General features: G+C 34.4%; 1 protein-coding gene and 1 long non-coding RNA gene across 2 annotated transcripts in view; both read right to left on the reverse strand.

The window, feature by feature from the left end:
• LOC115211741 (beta-arrestin-1) overlaps nucleotides 1-23,950 on the reverse strand; it is a 256,135-nt gene that overhangs the window by 19,531 nt on the left and 212,654 nt on the right. The window contains exons 4-6 of the mRNA XM_029780394.2: nucleotides 8,114-8,355; nucleotides 5,917-5,976; nucleotides 2,071-2,138 (exon numbers count right to left, since the gene is read on the reverse strand). Of these exons, the coding sequence (XP_029636254.1) occupies nucleotides 2,071-2,138; nucleotides 5,917-5,976; nucleotides 8,114-8,355 (370 nt within the window). The remainder of the gene's footprint in view (nucleotides 1-2,070; nucleotides 2,139-5,916; nucleotides 5,977-8,113; nucleotides 8,356-23,950) is intronic.
• LOC118763640 lies at nucleotides 11,252-11,593 on the reverse strand. The gene is made up of 2 exons (XR_004999405.1): nucleotides 11,561-11,593; nucleotides 11,252-11,379 (listed from the first exon to the last, which is right to left on the reverse strand). It is a non-coding gene; the product is annotated as an uncharacterized LOC118763640 (long non-coding RNA).

Below are 23,950 nucleotides of genomic sequence, written 5' to 3' on the forward strand. Positions count from 1 at the left end.
GAGTTCTCACATCTTTGTAAGGGAGGATCTGTCAAGCCAATCGGGTGATAAAGGCATGGGGTGATACAATTTTATTGTAATAAAAATATTTGTTTTAGAATTGTTGAATGATCACATTGTCAGATTTTCATTGGAAGATAATGTGATGATAGGGTATTTCTGTGTATTTCATATGTGTATATAGTTAGAGATGATAGTAGACTGAAAGTTTCTAATAAAGAGAAGGAAAGCAGCTGAAAGTCTTTAGGGAACATTAGATTTAATGAGGCAATATAAGCAAACAGTTTATAGGGAAAGTTTAGGATTTGGGTGATAAATTTTGGGTGTAATCTGCAGAAATTTGATGGCTACATTCTGTTGTAAATTTTGGTAATATTGGATACACTGATTTTCATTTCCACATGCTTTTCAGAACTAGAAACTTCACACACACACACATGTAGAAGGAGAGATATACACATGTATGTATTTCTATGCACATAGAACGTGAGGTATACATACATCATTATGTTTGTGTGTGTGTGTCTGAGAGAGAGAAAGAAATGCAGAGGAGGGCTATTTAAACTTGTCTCATATTTTCATGCAAATTTTAATAATTTTCTTGTGAGATGCAAATAATTTAATTGGAAAAGGCTACAAACAGCAACACTCCAATACCTTCATACACCAATTGGTTCCAGATGTGCTGCTCTAGTTTCAGCTAGTTTAATCTTAGTTTTCTGATTTTATTTCTTAATTTCAAATAATAAAGTTCCAGTCAAGTACTGGGGTTGATTTAATCAATAATATACTTCCTATGAAAATTTCAGGCCTTGTACCAATGTTAGAAATCAATATTAATCATTTAGCATTCAGTTTATTCTATCAAATGTAATTTTTAATTTACTCCCATTATTTTGAATTAATTATGTAACTTTGAGATTTTGATGATGTGACTGTTTATTTTTAAACTAACATTGTAGGTTAGGTGTGAGAGGCTGGATCTAGTTGGTATGAATATAAAACAGGTACAGTATTTTGGCTTTATATGGCTGGTTTAAATGCTATAAAGGGCTGACCAATACAAATGAGAATGGTGTTAGAAAGATGGGAAGCGTACTAAACTAAGTTTTATTTTTTCATAACTAGTTTGATCTGGAGGACAGCCAGTTGGCAAAATTGTTAGAACATCAGACAAAATGGCTTGTGGTTTTTGTCCCTGTCCCTTGTATTTTGAGTTCAAATCCTCATGAGGTCAACTTTGCCTTTATTTCTGAGTTTGATAAAAAATAAATGAATGCACCAGTCAAATACTGAAGTTGATTTGTCTCTATCTCTGTTTCATATGCTTAAACAGAATAACATGCTCACAACCAGATGCTGTTTGGTCATCACAAAAGACCCCACAAAACAAGAAATGGAACCCTAGTAACATCTAAGACTATGGAATAAGGTGCATGAAAATGATGACATAGAAGTCATCATTTTCTAGAATATGGAAGAAACCTATCATGTTAAGAGAACTTGTCTGACTTTTGTAACTAAAATTCAAGTTAAAGATTAGTAAGGAAACATTTCAATTCTCCTTTTCTTTTTTTCCCCCATATACCAACTTTAATTCATCTTTAGAAGATGCCAGTAAATTAAAGATTTCCATGGTAACTTTCAACAAACTTCTATAAAAGACTCCAATAAGAAACTTATAACTGGACATAAAGAAAGGGTAGAGATAGCTGACTGCTGGGTTCACATCAAACAGTTATATTAATCTGATGACAGTTAATAATATACAGGAAAAGCAGGTGAACGGTTAACACTTCATATTCTGCTACTGGTAATACATAGTGTTCACAGTCAAGACAATAACTCAGATTAACAGTAAATACATGCCACAGAGTAAGAACAAGGTACCGCTGTAAGCAGGAGTAGCACTGAGAAAAATAATGAATGCTTCATTTATTTGCAATGCTATCATGGTTACAATGTGCTAGGACTTATTTCACTATTTATAGTAGATGTAAATGAGATTGGAATAAGCTCCATCAAGCTGAATTTCATTAGACACAAACTCCATATCAAATTCGTACTTACCGTTTGTGTGGTTTTTCATCCACATGGTCAGCTACATAAGTCTTTAGTTCATAATCAACTCCACAGGGCTGTGAATAAAACAAACGGTTAGAAAATGAAAACTGATGGAGAGACCAAAGTCCACAAGACAAATGCATACACAAAGTTGTGATTTTTTAATGACACAATGATCAATAAGTCATTAGTCATTGTATTAAACAAATATAGAGTATTGTGATGCAGACAAGGATGATGAAGTGCAAATCTAACCAGCCAATACCAGTATGGTAAAAACAATGTATGTAACATTTACATCATAGTTGTAGCAGTTATTTTAGACATGGACACAGAAGTGGATGGTGGGTTCTCAGAACAAAGAGTATTTCCTCCATTGTCTCTGTTTGATTCTCAGTAAAATCTGTTCTATTGGGAAATGGTCTCTATTTTCAACTTTTCTTTCATAAACCTAAGTATTGGTCAAATTCTTTATTTGTTGAACAAGAGCATTGTTGCTTAAATGTTTATGAGGAGCCAATTAGTGGTTCACCCCATTTCTATTGGTGAAAGTCACAAGGTAGAACAAATGCCATATTGGGGCATTTTTATTAAAACATGATTTCTTTTTGAATTCTTGTTCATATACACCTTCCATTAATATATAGCAGTAAAAAAAAGAAAGAAAAAAGATACATATATATATATATATATATAATATATATATATATATATATGTGTGTGTGTGTGTTATGATTTTCACAGAGTTTCTCTCTATCATATTCTACTCTACTCACACTGGTGATAGTAATAGACACTTGCTGAAGGTACCATGCAACATGTTTGAAAGTAGAACCCCGATAGTTATAAAGTGAACTTCTTACCACATATGAGGTAGTATCAAACAGTTCCAGGACTAGTTCAGTAGCATGCCAACATGGTTGCATGTGCAGTGGGAGCTAGCAGTAACCTTCATGAGGCAGTGTGCCAAATGACATCATTGTGTTTGCTTTGCAAGTTGTGAAATTTGTGTTTTTGCGAGCACATGTATGCTATAGTCTGTGATTTTGTCATTGACAGGAACAAATTTTGTGCTAAACTTGGGAAGTCTGCTACAGGGACATTGAGTATTCTTTGGCAAGCTTACGGTAATGAGCCAATGGGTTGTAAGCAATATTTCAAGTGGTATGGATGCTTCAAAAGTGGAAGAACATCAATGAAAGATGATGAGCAATCTGGAAGACCTGCCATGAGTGTCACCCCCAGAAATGTGGTATTGTGCATCAGGAATTTGTTGCCCAGGGCCAGACTGTCAATTGAGAGTTCTACTGCAACATTTTGAAGCATTTGAGGGAGGACATTTGGTAAAAACACCCAAATTTGTGGAGTGCAAAGAATTGGGTTCTTCACTGAGCTCTCCTCACTTGTGAATTTCTTGCTAAAAACAACATGGTGTTCCTTCTACACCCACCCTATTCACCAATTTTAGCACCTGTGGACTAACATCTCTTCCCCAAGATGAAAATGCAGCTCAAAGGTCACCGTTTTAACACAGTTGTCAAGATCCAGAGTGGGTTGCAGAAGGTCCTTGACTTGCTTACAGAAAATGACTTCCAGGCTGGATTCCAATAGTGGCAGGAATGCTAGGACCAGTGTACTGCTGCTCAAGGTGACTATTTCAAAGGAGATGATGTTAAAACTTAGGTAAATAAGTTATTCTTAATTAAACATTAGTCCAGTAACCTCTTGATACTACCTCATAGCCCAACACTTTAAATGGCCTTGATCAACATGCAAGAAAGAATAGGCAGAAATTTCACATGGTGTACCTAATGTAAATAATAGGTGCACAAGGATCCATAGTGGGATCACAGGCAGGTTAACATAGAAGATAGACTTCATAAGCAGTCTGTGCACAGGGATAATAAGCACAATATAGAAGACTGCACAGATACAGACATACAATGTGTATAGAGAATGACTGGTGGATAAAGAAATGCATCTCATAAAAGGAGATAATAAAGACCTGGGATCTTTGTGGTTTTCGTCACTGTTTACAATTTTGTTCCAATTGTTTTCAAATTTGATATATGGATTAAGTTTGGTATACTAGTTATGAAAATGAAATTAATTTTTCCTATAAATCCATAATTAAGATAAATAGTTATTAACCTTTAAAATTTGCAAAATTTGGGTATTTTAGCCAATCATAAATGAGTATTTTAGACATCATCGTGGTGAAGAAGTCTGTTTCTATAGTAACCAAAGCAAAGAAGCATCGCGTGTTCTATAGCTGATTGCAAATAACTCTGTTTCCATAGTAATGAAAGATGCTGCACATGCATACAAGGAGTGTAACCACCACATGTTCTATAATTTTCACAACAGATGGAACTCATAATCAACAATTTTAGTTTAATGTTCTGATATGCTGATGCCCACTGTTCCCTGATGATAGAAGAAGCAGTGAACATGCTGTTTTCTGATTGGTTGAAAATTCTGAAAATTATCAAACTTTGAACACCTGTAACATTTTTGAAAAATTTTTCTGGAATAAATAACAAATTCGAATTCAGCATCAAAAATTACATCTATTATGATACATTAAAAAATTGTTTTAAAGAAAATTGTAAACAGTGAAGAAACCACAAAAATCCAAGACCTGTTGTCAACCGACAATGTGCAATATGGGAGAAGACCTAACCACCTATGAAAGCATGGCAAAATGTACCATGAAATGCTGGGTAAATGATGGAGACTGGGATACATAATATCTATTTACATCTGGGCAATTTGCCCATTTCGAACCTGCTTTCTATCTTCATATGCTGTCTTTCTTATCTATTTAATAACTTCTCATCTCTTTAGCACCTCCCTTTCTCCTGCTTGCTGAACCATGCTACCTATGAAATGAAGGAAAACTTTAGACCACTTGCCCTACCACTATCCATATCTCTTTCAACTCACCTCACTTTCTTGTCATGTTGCCTGAATAATGAAAATTGTATCGAATCTGCTGGCATCTAATACATTCTTTTATTTACTCCCTTGCACTGTTAGCAATAATCCTTCTTCCTCAGGTTATTCCTTCATTAATATCAATCACTTATCGTCACTATCTTGATTGTTTGTCACTGGCACTTTTTTTTACCAGTGAACATTACCCTCCTATACTTCTAGCTGCCAATCTCTCTTTCTCCTAGGTCACTCATAATTGACATCCATCACACTTTTATCATCAACCATTTCTAAAACCATCCATCACTAACTCACCCTTTCTTGTCAGCAAATACATAGCTTCTATTAGTACCTTTCTCTCTTAATCCTATGCTATTGTCTCTCTCATTTTACTCTGCTGTTACTCTTTCTCTCTCTCCTCCTTCCTCTTCCATGCTCTTACCCCAAACACTTTGTTTCCTCATTTTGTACTCTTATTTTTCTCCACTTCACTGCAGTTCAGCTTCTGCAATCACCCACTCTTTTATCCTGCTATTAGCCATGCTATCCAGAATTAATGGAGACACTATTGAGCAGAGAAGACCCCATTGTTCTGTGAAGCACAAGGAAACTTCACTATTGCTGATCCTGTACATCCTGTAAAGTTGTTGGTGAATGAGCAGAGAAAACAAGACAAAACAAAAGGGATCAAGAGGCCCCTTTAGTTTTGTCTTGTTGAAGACACAACAATCTCTCTAGCACTGGTAGTGCTCAATCACTTCATCTCCACTCTGTTTACATAGGATTGAGTTTGTAGAATAAGTTGTTCTACATCTAAATCCATTTCTTTGCTTAGTCAAAAAGAATTACAGCAGCAAGCTAGGAGTGAATTTAGTTTCTTTAGATTAAAATATGAAAACAATGTTGTGTACTTACTTTTCCAGTGTCTCCAGGTGCGGGTTGCAGAGTAACAGAAGCTGGAGCATTAGGAGGCAACTGAAGACAGAAAGAAAACCATGAAGTATATTATAACATTAGCAAGCCTGAATCATTGCAAAATAAATAAGCAATTCAAAATGGAAAGTAAATGTAACATTTGTTTTTCTCACTTCGATTGAATTGTTTTAAAAAAAACAAACATTAGCAAGAATTAATAGAACTAGAAACATTTGCAAATTGGAAGCTGTACATATTTTCTAAACCAAATGAGAGAAGTGTAAGGCAGAAATTACAATTATTCATTTATAACCAGCTGAAATAAGTTACTCTTGGCTCTGTGAAGCAACAAAAAAGTCATCTCCTTCTAATTCGATCAATGCTCAACTACAGAGTTGTCTTCCTGCGGATGGTAGCCCTAGAAGCCTAACCCTTTAGCATTCAGATTAATTTATCAAATGTAATGCTTATTTACATACATTTAAAAAAATTAATTCATGTAGCATCTTGTAGTTTCAAGATTTTGAAGATGCGATCGTTTAGTTTTAGAATGATATTGTAGGGTAAGTGAAAGAAGATGGATCTGGCCAGTTTCAACATAAAACAGGTAGAATATTTGGGCCAGATATGGTTAGTTCAAATGCTAAAGAGCTAAATCCCAATATCCTTCAGGAGAGATGTCAACAACTTAGTATATATATGTGTGTATGTATGTATCAGGCATGTACTGTGAGTAAATACTCAGAGTAGATAGTAAGTATCAGTAAAGCAAATCACTTGTTAATAAAAGGCATTATAATCAGAGGCTGCCTTTGATCAACAATTGATTTCTTCTGAACTCTGGCATCTCATGTATTCTGGTATATACTGATCCTAAGATGACAGGTGTGAATATCCTTGCCAGTCATTATAGACTTAGCAGTGAGTGTTGATGGAGTATCATCATCACAAAATAAATGAACAGTATCCTTTGTTCAAACAAATATGCATTCAGATTCAGTTGATGTCAAGAAAAAGTGTCCTTAAATGTGTCACTCCCATTGAGGTTGATACCTCTGTTGTTGGTGGGTGTGTGGGGTGGGGGAGAAACAACAGCATACCACACATGATAACAGAGGAAATGATGGCAACTGAACAGATACCATTTGCCATAACTCTTTATTTACAATATTTCTGCTGAAATTAAGGTGGCGGACTGGCAGAAATATTAGCACGCTGGGCGAAATGCTTAGTGGTATTTTGTCTGTCTTTACGTTTTGAGTTCAAATTCTGCCGATGTCAACTTTGCCTTTCATTCTTCCAGGGTCAATAAATTAAGTACCAGTTGCATACTGGGGTCAATCTAATCGATCCCCCCCCAAAGTTCAGGCCTTGTGCCTTGAGTAGAAAAGAATATTTTTGTTGAAATACACAGCCATTGTTTCATTTAAAACTGAGAATAATAAAGAATTTAAACTAATTCGTACTATCAAGCTAATGTTCGGAATGTAAATTACAAAAGAATTAAAAAAAAAAAATTCAGTTTTATACTACTTTAAAATATGAAGTTGTTATCATAGAACAAGTGGTCTCAGGCAGGTTGGTGTTGAAAGAGTTAATCAACTGAGAAAAGAAGCTGATAGGGCCAAGATGGCACACAACAATTGTGGACACAGTCCTTGTGCATCATTGTGGTACAGAATCTGAAACTATGGAGCTTCTACTGAGATGCTTTCTAATATAAGAATCATCCACTTTAGGTCTTATAATGTACAATGAAGATGTAGAGAAATATGTTTAGCTTTGGATGGACAAAACCAGCTGAATGAGAAATGGATCTGCTAAGAAAAAGTAACTGGAAGAATGTTTCATTTACTCTAACTCAAAGTTTTCCTTTTCTAAATTTTGCACCAATGCAACAACTGATTTTATAAAATCTAAACATATGAAAGGAAAAGTTTTTAATTTAATGTGTTCACTATGATGTCAAAATTCAATACTTGTCATTTCATCATCATCATTTAATGTCTATTTTCCATGCTGGCATAGGTTGGATGGCTTGACAGGAATCACCATCACCAATGCTTTTTATGTGGCACCAGCACCCACACCAATAATTTTTAAATAATCAAGTGAATATGAAGAAATTTACAAGCTACAAAAAATATATCTGGTAGCAGCTGAAATACAATGGCACAATTTGAAATAGAATACTTACTTCAAAATAAAACGGGTAAGCATTTGGACCAAGCTTCTTGATGAGTCTTCCTTGGAGTCGTGTCAAAGGTCGTTCTTGGTCTTTTGGTGGTGGATACACTTGTACAGATGACAGGAAGAGGTCTTTGCGGAATGTGAGTCCTAAGACATCCAAATCTTCTCTGCCATAGCGAAATGCAGCTAAGATATGAGCATAGACCTTGCGATCCTTTAAGTAATCTGGCTCCACAAGGATGACACCATCTGTAAAGAGGAGAAACGAAAGTGGGAAACTTAGTGTTTATAAAATTATGGACATCATGATGTATATGTTATATAACTCTGTGGAGAGAAATGCAGCTAACTTAATGGATTTATAAAGTAAATAGATAAAAACATGGGTAACACGAATTGTTAAGCCCCAAATAAGCCCTATTATCAAAGGCTTTGCATTTATGGACACTTACTCCATCTTGTTTTCAAGAATAATGTATCTAGGATTATATTATTCAATTTCTCCTTTTCATTTTGAAGATGATAGAGTATAATTTGAGGTGGATTTGCATGTCATTTCTAGTAATTTAATCAGCAACATGGAGACTCCTTCACTGCCTCATGGGTAACTTGAGTTTATAATATAGTTAAAGCTGATATGCTAAAAAAGCATCTTATGTATTTAGGAATAATTTATAGGACACCAAGCAGACTGAATATTTTACAGTTTTCTCATCCACAAGAAAAAAAAAATCATTTTTTGAAATACATAAAATAAATGCCAGTAATACTTAGGAAGGTAACTGAGAAACAAGTGATGAACTGTGAACTGCGAACTGCACAAGTAGTAATAAGCAAAATAGGTTTTTGGTTGTATGTAATAAGTATGTACATATATTAAATAAATGAATGAAAAGGCCGGAGACACAGCACTCAACCGATAAACATGAAATGTAAACCAATGAACAAATACAAACACAAGATCACACAAACAGTGAAGGATATAAATACATGACTTAATTGTAACAATTTTCACCTGAAGATCAAAGTGGCATGAAAATTTCAGTTTCAAAAAAACTCTGTGTATGTACATATATGTGGGTGTAGTGGGTGCTTTTACGTACCACTGGCATGGGTGCCATTTGTGTGACGCTAGTATATTACTAATGTGTCCATCTGTTCTAATTTAATTAAATTCTATGTCTTTGTGTAGCTGAAGATTGCTCTACATCTAATTGATGTAATGATGGCATTGTTCAATTAAATGGAGTCACATGAAACCATCGTACTGCATTACCTTGTTGCTTATTTTGATTTTATATATATGTATATATATATATATATATATATATATATATGTATACATATATATATAATATATAAATATAAATATATATATATATACACACACACATATATATACATATATATATACACACATATACAAATATATATAAGTATATATACATATATATACGTATATATACAGATATATATATATATACATATATATATATACACACACACATATATATATATGTATATATATACACATATATATATACATATATGTATATATATATATACACATGTATGTATGTATGCATGTATGTATGTATGAGTAATTAATCAGAAAGCACCTGCAGCAAGCCCAGATAAAATTTATATGAAATAGAGGAAGAAATAAAAGGAAGAAGCAATAATCAGAAATGATTTAGATAGGAAAACATATTGAAGAAAACCAAAGGTAAATGAAGTAAAGAGAGGACAGAAGAAAGAGACAGAGAGCTGCAAAATGAATTAATATTATCTTTTCTCCCCTCTTTCATTTTTCCTTAACACTCTACTCATATTTTAGAATGGTAGGAAATAAAATAGAAATTAAAAAGAACAGCAATTCAATAAAAATAGGAAAGGTAAAAATACAAATAGTACAAAATAGTTTTTAAAAAGCCAACATTTTATAGTTCCAAAATAGTAGTAGTAGTTGTAGTAGTAGTAGTAGTAGTAGTAGTAGTAGTAGTAGTAGTAGTAGTAATAATGTTCACTAATTAACTTGATGCCAGAATGACTAGTGACAATACACTAACATAAAGATTAGGTAACACTGAAGAAACATGTTTTAGAAGGATAAATGACTTAACACGACAGTTCTCTGAATATAATACTACCAGTATTACTGAGAAACCTTGTTAAGCCTGAAAAGCAAATTTACCATTTTGTTGCAGTAAACACAGGCTAGTATTACAATTAAGCAACCATATTATCTCTGAAGGTCAAATAGGCAAAATTCGAACAATTCTGCCATAGTAATGAGTAAAAATATCTTTAAAAGACAAGTGAACTAAATTTGACTATTTTCCAACAGACGAAGTACTCCCAAAGTACTCCGGATTAACTATATAACCTTCTGATTTCATTCCTTTCATTTATTTAGCTGATAAAGAATATTATATAAATTCTTAATAGAAAGAAATTTGTTGCAATGAACTAAAATTTTTGAAAAAACATGATCAAAGTTATAACATTCTGTTTTCTTTTATGACAAAATGCAATTGTATTTTTGAAGCTTTTCTGAAGTGGACAATCTATACTATAATGGACAAAGCTGCTTATTAACTAGGTATGTAACAATTACTAAAGGTACTAAAAGAAAGCAATTATTAAAAGCTTGACCATCTGGAAATATTTTTTATAAATTCATGATCTAAGAAATTGCCTATAATTTCGATTTCTGAAGTTTATTGAAGTTTTTAAACTCCCTATTCTCGCAAATTTAAATATTCATTGCATTCACTGCAGAGTAGATTTTAATGTTTAATAATAAACACTATTAATTCGTTGCAGGCAACATTTTACATTTTTATTTGCAACAGTCTCTCATTCTCACTCACCTCTATTTTCATTAATGATAATTTAATAACAGCTATATATAACTTTGATACGAAGCTAAATTTCAAGAATAGTATCAGTTTCTGGAGTTTGTTAAATGAATATTTCCGATAAAATGAAAATTTTTTTAATATACTGTTATAATTTTTAAGTGATTTTGTGTTGAATGAATGCATGCTATTAGACAAAATAACTGTATAACTTAGATACGAGGAACAATTTCAAGAATATTCTTTTCTACTCCACGTACAAAGCATGAAATTTTGGGGAAGGAGGGGGGAGGCAGTCGATTGGATCAACCCCTGTACACAACTGGTACTTAATTTATCAACCCTGAAAGGATGAAAAGCAAAGTTGACATCAGCAGAATTTGAACTCAGAAGGTAAAGACAGACGAAATACCTATTTCTTTACTCACAAGGGGCTAAATACAGAGAAGACAAACAAGGACAGACAAATGGATTAAGTCGATTATATCAACCCCAGTACGTAACTGGTACTTATTTAATTGACCCCGAAAGGATGAAAGGCAAAGTCGACCTCGGCGTAATTTGAACTCACAACATAGCGGCAGACGAAATACCATTAAGCATTTCGCCTGGCGTGCTAATGTTTCTGCCAGCTTGCCGCCTTACAATTTCAAGAATATTATCAGTTTCTGGAGTTTGTTAAATAAATATTTTTGATAAAATGAAAACTTTTTAATATACTGGTATAATTTCTTCTTTTTAAATGTAGAAGTGATTTTGTTCGTATGGCTACTTGGAACACTATAAGCCTTACAATAATAACTATGTGATTGCTGCTATTTCTAGCAAGCTAAACAAGATAGTTTTTAATGAGCTTTCATTTATATATAATATGTGACTGAAAAAGAAAATTTAGCAGCAAAGGCACAACAGTAGAGAGAAAGACAGGCAACTGAATTAGATGAAACCAGAGCAAAGCGACTGAAACAGATGCCTGAATATGCATGGAGATGTAGACATGATTCTGTTTCTCCTACATATGACTGACAGGTTAGAGTACCTTGTGAGGAGAATATTCTACTTCAAAATAATGATCTTAAATCACAAATTGTTGATGCAACACTAAAGAGATCGTTTCTTTGCACTCATGTGGAAGTAGTAGAGTTGACAACCAATCTAAGACTTCTTACAGAAGGTCATTCTGATGAAAGAGAGTTTGCTAATTACCTTGTTGATGTAAGAAACGGTAACATTTCTGTTGAACAAAGCCTAGGTGAATTCAAAATCAACCTACCCAATGACGTTTGTGATTTTGTATATGCTGACCTAAAAACATAACTTCACAAACCCTATGAGGTTTGCAAATAGAACCATTGTTACTCCAATAAAAGAAGCAGCACAATTTGTGGGTGATTTTCTGTTGACCAAGATCCCTGGTGAGCTAAAAATATATAAGAGCTCAAATACAGTTTATAATGAAACTCTATCTAATTAAGTTCATCAGCAAACTTCCATTATCAGGGTTTCCACCACACATTTTCAAACTGAAAGAAAAATGATGCATAATGCTTCTGAGAAATTTAGATGCTACTAATGGACATTGCAATGGAACACACTACATCATTGTCAGTTTACATGATCATGTTACCGAGGTTGAGGTTGCTTCTGGTCCTTATGCAGGATCAACTTTGCTAATCCCAAGAATACCACACGTATCTCAAGAAATGGAATTACTATTCACATTTACATGCAAACAATTTCCTGTCAAGCCAGCTTTTGCCTTGACACGCAACAAGGCATAGGGACAGACTTTTGAACAAATTGGAATATATCTTCCAACACAATTCTTCTTACATGGTCAGCTGTGTGTTGCATTATCAAGAGTTCAAAAGAATGCTAATGTAAAAATATTGGCTGAGAGAAATGGAAGCAGTATGATTACTGACAATTGTGCCTACAAGGAGATACTACTATAAAGCAAAATATGCTTTTTAGCAAGTTTCAGTAAATAGAATTAACACATAAATTATATGTAAAACAACATATATTTGTGTAAAATTAAATTGTTTTGGCATATTTCAACACATGCCAAATGAATAATATAGTTATATTAGGTCATTTTAAATTTGGGTAAATTTGTAAAAGTAAGGAATCATTTCCATGTGTTCTCACAGCACCAGACTTTTGTATGTGTGAGTGTGAGTGTGTCCCCATCCGTCCATTCGTCCATCTAGCTATCTATGCGCACTTATGTAAGTTCTACCAATTATTAATGCTAAATATATATAACAGATTGACTGATAAAATAATGAAAGCAATATTTACTAAGCAAGTGAGCACTATTATACAAAGAAATAATTAGATGTAAAATATCATAAAAATTATTAGAATTGGGAATCAAATGTGGAAATATTATCGAGTCGCTAGCAGAAAACCACCCGGAGGGAGGTCTTTTTGCTAGTATGAATAATTTATATTATTGCCATAAGTACATTATATACACACACACATATATGAGAGAGAAAGGGGGGGGGAGAGAGCAAATAAGTAAAATTGTTTGGTTTATCTATCTATCTGTCTATATAGAGAAGGAGTAGAAGTGAAAATTAGGTGTTTTAAAAGTAAATGTAATTTACGATTAAGATATTGTTTGGTAGAATTGAATTAGAACCATGAAAAATGAATAAATAAAACAAAACATGTGTGTGTGTATGTGTGTGCAACAGTTAACACTTTGAAACAAGGAAATTTTGTGTAGAAGTTAACTTACATTTACTTGTATATGCATGTAGACAACGCAGATGAGTGAGTTGAAAGTATATTTTACCAGACAACCAGATAAGATGCCAGTGATTCATATTCTGTCACCAGCACTATGATGTGTCTAAGACAGCTAACTGACTCTGAAATGACCCAATCCATTTAGCTGTGAATAGGTACAGCAAGGTAAGAACACATGCCATTGTAGCCAGCAACAGGACTGCAAAATCTGACAATAATAGTGCTAAATTAAACACCTTCATAAAAGGAACTGGATGTTACTAGTGTCATGTAGTTGTAAATAAAACTGGTTATTTGATCGTGAAAAATTATGAAGCTCAATCATTTTGACAATGGATCAAGGAGAAGCTAAATATGTATGTATATAGCTGTGTGTCTCTTCTTTCTTTATTCATCTAAATTATTGACCAGAGATAATTTCAATGTAAGATAAAAGGCTATTTTATTACAATTAAGAAAAGAAATCCATGGGTGTGGTTTTGTGGCCATTGCTTGGTTATATGGTTTCATGTTAATCTCTTTGTGGGCTGCTTTGGGCAGATGCCCATTACTATAGTATTAGGTCAACCAAAGCCTTGTGAGTAAAATTTAGTAGGCAAAAACTGCGTGATAGCCCACTGGAGGGATCATTCTTGTTTTTATATGGTAGACGTATTTCATTGCTCAGTTTAATACCATCAGCTGACCTTTTGAGTGTTTTTAATGGAGTTCCTTTTGTTGCAGGTATGCAGTCTTGGTGTCAAGTCTAAAGATAAATTTCTTCCTTTGTCAGTAATTATTTCAAAAGCCCTGAAAACGATAAATTTTTGCCACAAAAAATTCACATTGCACTTCAGAAGCCTGTTTAACCACCCCCTCCTATTTTTTTAATAACTAAGTCAAAACAGGGTGAGGTTGATATTTATAGCCTTTCCAGAACTTCCTAAAATGACAAGACACATAATGTTCAGCATGTGTAGTGCTGACAGAAAGACATACAAACACACACACGCACACACACACACACACACACACACACACACACATGTATATATAATGTACCCCTTTCAGTTTCTCTCTACCAAACCCACTCACGAGGCTTTGGCTGACCCTAGGCTATAGAAAAAGATACTTGCCCAAGCTGCTACAAAGTGGGACTGAAACCAAGAACCATGTGCTTGGGAAGCAAGCTTCTGACCACACAGCCACTAAACTTGTTCATGAATTTTTAACCGAAATAATTTCCAAATATTTCATACATAAACTTGCACACATATATACATAGATGTGTCTGTGCTTCACAATCTGGACTGGCCAGATGAACAGAAGGACCAATTTTAAAAGACTACAATTTTACAGACTACATTAATGATGAATGACAGTAATTTTATTATTGTGGTTGGACTGGTAACTTCGACAGACATTTTGGGTAGCAATTCAAAGGTATTCAGCAGGTGTATGGAGATTACAGCTTTGGCTCTAGATCTAACAAGATTACTGGAGTTCTGTGATGCAACACCAACTTCTGAAATCTAACCAACTATGTGATCATTTATCAATCTGGTGGACACACAAGTCAGATTGACAACATTCTCACCAGTGAATGGGATAGACAGATGCTTGCAAATGCAAGCATCCTTCTCTGGGACAAATGTTCAATCCAACATAGGCTAGTGGCTAGTAATTTCAGACTTAGAACTTTGAGTTAAAAGGACTCAAAGAAACAAACCTGTTTTCAAATAGGAAGATATGAAAGCTCAAAGTAACCAGCAAACAGTCAGAAATTTAGAGGAATTCTTCTTGAAGCATTTGATGAAGAGGAGTTAGAGATGTATGGTATAGAGGGCAGCTAGAAAAGTTACCATAGGACAAACTACCAAGGCTTCAGATCAAATGAGTGGCTGGTGCAAAGTCCTGGCCTTACTGAGGGTAACATGGTGATGGAACAGTGGGATAGACAGAGCTATAAAAAGGAAAAGACAAGCTTAGAAAGCCTGGAAAAGTGGAGGTAGCAAGAGAATTATATCAGGTAGTCAGAAGGAAGGCTAGGTGACAGGTTTACATGGTAAAATGAGAAACAGAAAATAGGAGATTTAACAATGTTTTACAGCATGAGAATCAAAGTTGTGAGGTGTTTCAGATTACAAGACAGTATATCTAAGAGAATTGAGATATTGTGGATGAGGAGTGTTTGCAAATGGATAATAGTAAGCTTCCTCTTAGTGATTCTGAAAAAAGAGGCTTGGAAATGTAACTTATCATCATCATTTAATGTTGGTCTTCCACACTAGCATTGGTGGGATGGAAAGACTATCATGAAAGACTATTAAATGTGGAGACTATTTGGGAGAAAGAGGGTCTTCTCAATGTGGATCCGACAGTGAGACTAACCATCCAAGCTGACAGCAATGATAGATAAAGCAACTGAGGATATGAAGGTAGGGAAAGTCGTGGTCCATCAGGAATTACTGCTGAGATGCTTAAAATATCTGGTGGAGTAGGATACAAACTAGTCACTTGTATAGTTAATCAGGAAGATATCATACCTATCCATGAACTGTGTACGCTGCAAGTCCTCACTATAGATTGAGTATAAGTTATTTGAGGTTTTAATTATTAACAAGTGCCATCTGTTAGTCTTATATAATTAATTAATTTAAAAGAATTATTATTTTTTACATTTTAGTTTAAAGAAAAGGCAAGCCAGTGCCTTATGAAGTCTTTGCAGGCTCTCTGAGTTTGGTGAAGCGAGGATAACGTTCAGCTTGGAGGAGATGGGAAATGTTGGAGGAGACAGGTAGCACAAAAATCCAGAAGGTTGTAATTTCAGGGATAAAGATTTGAATGAATTATTTCAATGGGTGTTTGTGATCAAGACAGAGTAGAGTGACAAGCAGAGGTTGAGTGAATTACTTGGTACATAGCTTGATAATTGAAGAAATAAAGGCTATTATAGAAATAGTAGAAGGAATTGAATGCCCTGGTATATTACTGAGCAAAAGCTTGTCAATTAATCAGATGATGTTTTGTGCAGTCTAAAATGTTTATGCATTTGGCAGCTGCTCTATAATAGAGAGCTGTATTTTTGTATTTTAGTGCAATGTGTACTTATGCCCTTGTATAGGGTCAGTAAATGAAGTTGTTTATGATTCTACTGCTCTAAGAGATATCACAAGAAATCACTAAAATATTTGAGTTGAGCAAAAGTGTGTGTGTGTGTGTGTGTGTGTGTGCATACATATGTTGCGTGTGCTGATATACTACCAAATAGGGGTTCAACTGCTGTTTGCAAAGAGGCTTGGTCAAATGATAAAAAAGCAGCTGATAGAGTTAAAAATACACGGGATGTTAGTGGCTGTTGAGAGTCAAGACAGAGGTAGGCTAAGGAAGATATGGAGGAAAGTAATTTGACCTGATCTAAGAAGGAGATAAAACTTTTTCAAGAGAAATAAATACATAAAGAGAGAAAAAGGAAGTGAGAGAGATAGAGAGAGAGAGAGAGAGAGATCTTGCAGATATGACCAGTCAAAGTTAGTAGGGAAAATATATTCTAAAGTGTTATTTTTTTATGATAACAAAAACATACTAGATTATATCAAAATATCTGCTCATTAGTGAAAATATACATGTTTATTTATAAAGATACACACCACATGAAGGTTTGTCTAACATACATAGAACATACACATACATACAAAGAAAAAAAATGAAGAATTTATTTTATAATTCTAAATGCTAATACAAAATCTTTGAACAAAGGACACTATCCTGTTTTCAAGAGGGATTGTTCTACTTAGTGACCATCTAAAAACAACTCCAATCTAATTTACACAATGTATCAGTCCAAGAGCTGGAATTCCACAACAGCTTGGGATTCTCTTATGTAGCAACTTTTACTATTCAAAGCTTGTAAAATATTGTATTAGAACAGAACTAGAAGAAAGTATTCTCAGTCCCACAATTCTGACACTATTACCAACTAGTTCACTAACTTCTTAGCCCTTTAATTTCGAAATAGTAGACTGTCTGTGCGTTTTAATTAATTTTCAATATGAAAGGGATTTTGTGGGGGTTCAATAGTATATCTGTTCAACACCATGCCAATCCAAATTGAGTAGATCTACGAACAAAGATTTTCCAACCATAACCATCCTGTTTAATGTAACTTGTGGTAGGGTGTGAAATGAGAGAGATATGACTGCATTTTTCCAGCAGCCAAACCTCCCTCATTTTACACCCTATCATTTTGTTGAGTAACTACATGGCGGTTCCCTCATTATCTTGTTATGTGTTGGTAATATTATTATTAGTTTATTAGCTGAAATCTCATAAAATATGTAAACATTATTTACGATATACAATATATAATATCATCATTTTTTCAAGAATGCATGGGTCAAATGGAATCTGTTGAGGCAGATGCCCTTCCTGTTATCAACCCACATGTTTCAATGCAAGATAATAATGGTTTCAAATTTTGGCACAAGGCTAGCTATTTCAGGGGAGGAGTGAAATCAATTACATCAATCCCAGTGCTCAACTGGTACTTATTTTATCGACCCTGAAAGGATGGCTGGAAAAGTCAACCTTGGCAGAATTTGAACTGAGAATGTAAAGACAGAAAAAATGTCATTAAGCATTTTGCATGGCATGTTATTGATTCTGCCAGCTCACAACCTTCTCCAAGCAAAATAATATCAGAAACAAATTGGATTGGGACAAAATGGCACTCATCACATTTACAACCATCATACAGCAAGGACACACACACATACATTGAAACAAAGACTGGAATATGTGGCATTTAAAAAAAAACAGGACTACATATTCCAGCATTTGTTTTACTACATACTTACTCAGCAAATGTTATAATTCATCAGGAATTTTATTTTATATGTATGAGTTTCTCATTCAAAATAAAACATTGACATACATACATGATTACTGGAACATAAAGCTATACTTCTCAAGGACACAGTTCGGATTATAATCCCTTCTACATATATGTATATATACACATATTTGTGAGTGTACACATACACACAATGGGCTTCTTTCAGTTTCTGCCTACAAAATCCACTCACAAGATAGCAAGAGGCTAAAGTAGTAGACACTTGCCCATAGTGCTACAGAGTAGGACTGAGCCTGAAATCACATGGTTGCGAAGCAAGCTTCTTACCCACATAAACACAATTCATTTATTTAACAGTCTCCTTAACAGGAAAGATATGGTAATCCTTGTTATTTTCACACTGCTAGCTGCAATCATTGTAAAAAAAAAATTTCTTTAATCACTAAAAAATTTATTTGAAATGAAGCATTTTACTAATATTAACAGATGTTTAACTGGAGAAATTTTGGATCAGAATAAATTATTATTGATTAGTTTCTCATAAAATATTCAGTTGGTTTTTTTTTTTTAGCTGATAATCCCAATATCTGTTCATATTATGTATAGTATCACTCACTATACACACTGAACATGTATTCAGTGTTGGTCACAGCAAATCATTAAAACCAAAAATGTCTCATTTCTGCAAAGGTAGTGCTTAAAACTAGGAAAATTCTCAAATGGTGTTAATAATATAAAAGTATAGCAGCCAAATGAACATGGTACCAAGCTCATGAGTCTTTAACTCAAATTTATTGTAGGTATTTTGTAGTGTATTTGGACACTGTACTTGATTCTGTATGTCTTAGTTTATCCAGCTGTCAGGAATAATAAACAGGATCTCTTACCGTTTATCTTTTACTTGCATCAGCCATGCTGAGGCACACCGCCTTGAGGAACTTTAATCAAAGTAATTGATTTTCTTTTTAAGCCTGGTATTTATTCCATCAATCTCTTTGGCTGAGTTACAGACATAAACACACCAACACTAGTTGTGTGTTGGTTGTCAAGCAATGGTAGAGGATAAACAGAGACATGCACACACACACACGAAGATGAACACCCTTAACATGAAACCAATGTAGCCTTAATAGACAAATAAAGAATCTTTATCTACCAATATGTTGTTGAGCACTCATTCTCATTGTTTGATATTTATGTGTGTGTGTGTGTGCGTGTATGACAGGCTTCTTTCAGTTTCTGTCAACCAAATTCACGCAACAGCTTTAGCCAGCCCGAGGCTATAGCAGAAGACACTTGCCCAACATGCCACACAGTGGATTGAACCCAGAACCAAGTGATTGGGAAGCAAACTTCTTACCACACATCCACTAAATTCGTCTAAAGAGTTTTTCTATGGTCTGGAAAACTACAAAGCACTGGAGCATAGTCCTTATGAAACAAGACCCATTTCCTCAGTTTCTCAGGGAGTTTGGTCTTTTATAACTGCCTTAGTGAGTTGGCTTAAATCAATAAACACAACATCCTTTGCATCCATAAAGCCGAGGCCATCAGCTTCCCTGCAGATGAAATGATTGTGGCCTTCTTTGGAGCAGATGAGGAGGGTGTTCCCACTGCATGGATTGTCTCGTCTCTGGCTCAAAGTGATGAACCCAACACACACCCTCGCTTAAGAAACTTTCCAGGAAACCAGCTGGATCTGCCTGAAACAATGTCAGATTTCCCCATGATATAATCAGCCTGATGTGCTTTTGATCAGGTGTCAGAAGACGTGGCACCTACTGAGCACTGACTCTCATCAAGCCAAGTTCATTGTGCAGAATATTCTCAACTCTCTCATGGGATATGCTAATAGCATTGGTTATTTGATTTATTGTCAATTGCCTATCATCTATCACCATGTGATGAACACGGTCAATGTTTTTGTTGGTGGTGGTAGTTGCAGGACCTCTAGACCTTGGTTCATCTTTCAAGACTTTCCCTTCCCCACCTAAATTCAGCTGCCCACTTTTGCACAAGTCATCTCCTTATATGGCAACCATGTCAGCATGAATGTCCTGGGGTGGGGGTATTAAACCCATTTTTGAAGGTACTTGATAACACCATGATGCCAAATTTTGTTGATTTTAAAGAGACATTGTTACTAGATACTTATGAAGTCTTCTTTGGACAGTCGGATGTCAGTTTAGCTGGAAAAAAAGAATGCAGTTATCAGAGTTGAAATGAATGCATGCAAGATTTTACAGCTCTAACATTGCTCCTTTATAGTCAGACCATGAACTTTTCAGCACACAGACATAAACTTTTATGATATTTGTTAAAACATTTAAAAAAAGATGAATTGAGTTTTTAAAAAAAATTATAATAATCTCAACAATAAATGGAAATATAAACTATAATCTAGTATGATTTTTTTTCCTTTTATTGAAAATGATAGCAATAAAATTATGTAGGAGATTCATTTCTTAAGTAGGTTTTGTATATTCAAGGATTAGAGAATATGAAAGCTAATGTGTCAACATGTTTGATGTTAAATGTTTGATGTTAAAATAAAACCAAAAATCAAATGCTGCAAGTAAATAAGTTACTGGGAAATATGAAAAAAAAGAAGAAAAAAAAGAAAGAAAATGTGAAAAGAGTTGTCTACATTTAATGGAAAAAGTAAATTTATCTAGGTTATCAGTGACAGTGATTATCAGGGTACAGGAATTTGTCACGTTTTAAGGACTAACATTGATGGCTTATCAAAGATTAAGAAGATTATCATACATTAAGAAGATTTTCATTGAAAATCATACAGCAGAATATCTTAGCAAGCTTTCTTTTCTGAGAGGAAAAGTTGGAATAAGAGAAGAGAGAACACTACATCCTGATGAGCATATGTCTGGTTTGAGTGATAATCTAATGGTTATACACACACAAAACAACATCGCTTAACTCTATAGAGATGGAGAAAACTGATGTGAATAGTACCATTTTTAGGAGGCACATACAAAATAAGCAAATATTATTTAAAAATTTATTAAAAAATATCTATCTCAGTAGAGATAAATATTCTTAAAGGATATCAGCTCTGTCTTCTCCCTAGCACAAAAAATAGTGGATTGCTAGATCAGCTAAGGTTGTTGTTATATAAACCAAGAGACTACTTGTCTGAACTTGCAATTCTACTTCTAATACCAACTATTATTTTTGTGTCCCTTTAATTCAAGTGTAGTTTATGGCAAGAGAAACAACACTATGTGTATCTCAGTTTTTCAAATAAGTTCATGGTATGACAGGAGGTGACTAGGAAAGGCATCAAGTCTTAAAACATTGTCACAAAAAGGCCCAACATATGCTAGCATGGAAAAAAGTAGAGGTAAAAATTATGATTATGCTGAAAATAATAATAATAGTTTAAAAGGAAAAGGCAATTTCACTTCTGATGAAACATATTTGTCTATCGCAACCTTAGTAAATTTGAATTTTTGACAATGAAACTGTTTGTCATCATTAAACTTTCACAGTATGATAGTGTGCTTTACCTGGTGAATAATAAATTTGAAATAGAAAGTTACACTAAAAAAATGAAACAAATTATGTACTTCCCTTAATATAAGGGGAAAAAACTCAAACAAATAAAAAGGTACAGATCACCACCACCACACGCAACATAGTGGAATATACGATTGAGATGTGGACTCTGCATGTCATGTTGCAGGCTTAAAAAGGCAGTAACTCCAAATAAGAACTGATCCTTGTACAGGACAACTTCTCTACTACCTGTTGCACAGCGAAATGAACCCACTACATTGTAAAATCATTGGTAGTAGGCAGAATATTCTGTCATAAAAAAAAAAAACATGTAAAAAATGGGATGTTTGAATGAAATGTGGTCTTCTAAAGGTTGAATTGCAGGCTACCTGTCTTGGAGAACAGTAATGCTGAATAAGATCTGATACAGCAGAGAGGAGGTTTATTAGTCCTCCTCAATAGGTCGACATCTCTTGTGCCAATGGCACAACAAAAACAAGCCTAGCTCACATTGTAAGACACAGAATATCAAAATTGGCTTGTTTTCTTTGTTGCTGTGGGTGCATGAATGCCAGAATGTGTAACTGAGTAAACTGAAAGAATGCTTCATTCAGTTTCTGAATTGAAAGTACACAAGGGAGTTAATTGCACAAGTATGATCATGCTATATAAATAAATAGTATGGGCTTAAATGAAAATATGACATAAACTAGTGATACAAAATACCCATAGCGTAGGCGTAGGAGTGGCTGTGTGACCACATGGTTCTGGGTTCAGTCCCACTGCGTGGCACCTTGGGCAAGTGCTTTCTACTATAGCCTCGGGCTGACCAAAGCCTTGTGAGTGGATTTGGTAGACGGAAACTGAAAGAAGCCCGTCGTATATATGCATATATATATATATGCGTGTGTGTCTTTGTGTGTCTGTGTTTGTCCCCCTAGCATTGCTTGACAACCGATGCTGGTGTTTTTATGTCCCCGTTACTTAGCGGTTCGGCAAAAGAGACCGATAGAATAAGTACTGGGCTTACAAAAAGAATAAGTCCCGGGGTCGAGCTGCTCGATTAAAAGGCGGTGCTCCAGCATGGCCGCAGTCAAATGACTGAAACAAGTAAAAGAGTAAAAGAGATAGCCAAGGACAGTGTAGGAGTAAGTGGTGAGATCAACTTTGTAGATGCTGGGACTTATGAATGAGATAAAATAGGACTGAGATTAGTGTTAATATATTTTATGGCAGTCCAAACCAATCCATGCTAGCATAGAAAAAGATGGTTGTAAAACTGATAATTATGTGTATATGTAAGTTTATATGCACAAATATATGTATGGGTATATGAACAAATGCATGAATGTATGTATGTATGTATTTGTGTTGCTGTTATTGAAGGTATCAACTTAAATTCCTCAGTTATGTAAGAAGACTCAAACTTTAACTCTGAATAATACATTTATAATATGCCCCCACCCCCAGCAGAGAAACTGAACTCAGGAAGCATTTTGTATGTAAGTTAGGATCAGTTCAAAAGCTATAATTACAAAGAAATTATATACCTGCCTGAGCAGCCAAACTATCATCCTGCATTAAAGTTGAGATATAGAAATATATAAACCACATTTTGAGAGACCCCCGCCCCCCAATAAAACTTCAAATGGGAGAAATATTTTGGAAAAGAAAAAGAAAGAACTTAAAGAAAACTGAGAAATGATCATTATCTTGTGGAAAACAATAATAAAGGGCTTCAGATGATGAAAGAGCTAAACATACACACCCAAGACAGAGGGGTAGGGTGGGGAACAGAGAAAGATGTGTTATTATGGTCTTGGGAAGTCATAAGATGTATATTAAATCTGTTAGCAATTTTATTTTGAAATTTTTG

The sequence above is a fragment of the Octopus sinensis genome, linkage group LG5 (assembly GCF_006345805.1).
Source record: "Octopus sinensis linkage group LG5, ASM634580v1, whole genome shotgun sequence".
Classification (NCBI taxonomy): Eukaryota; Metazoa; Mollusca; class Cephalopoda; order Octopoda; family Octopodidae; genus Octopus; species Octopus sinensis.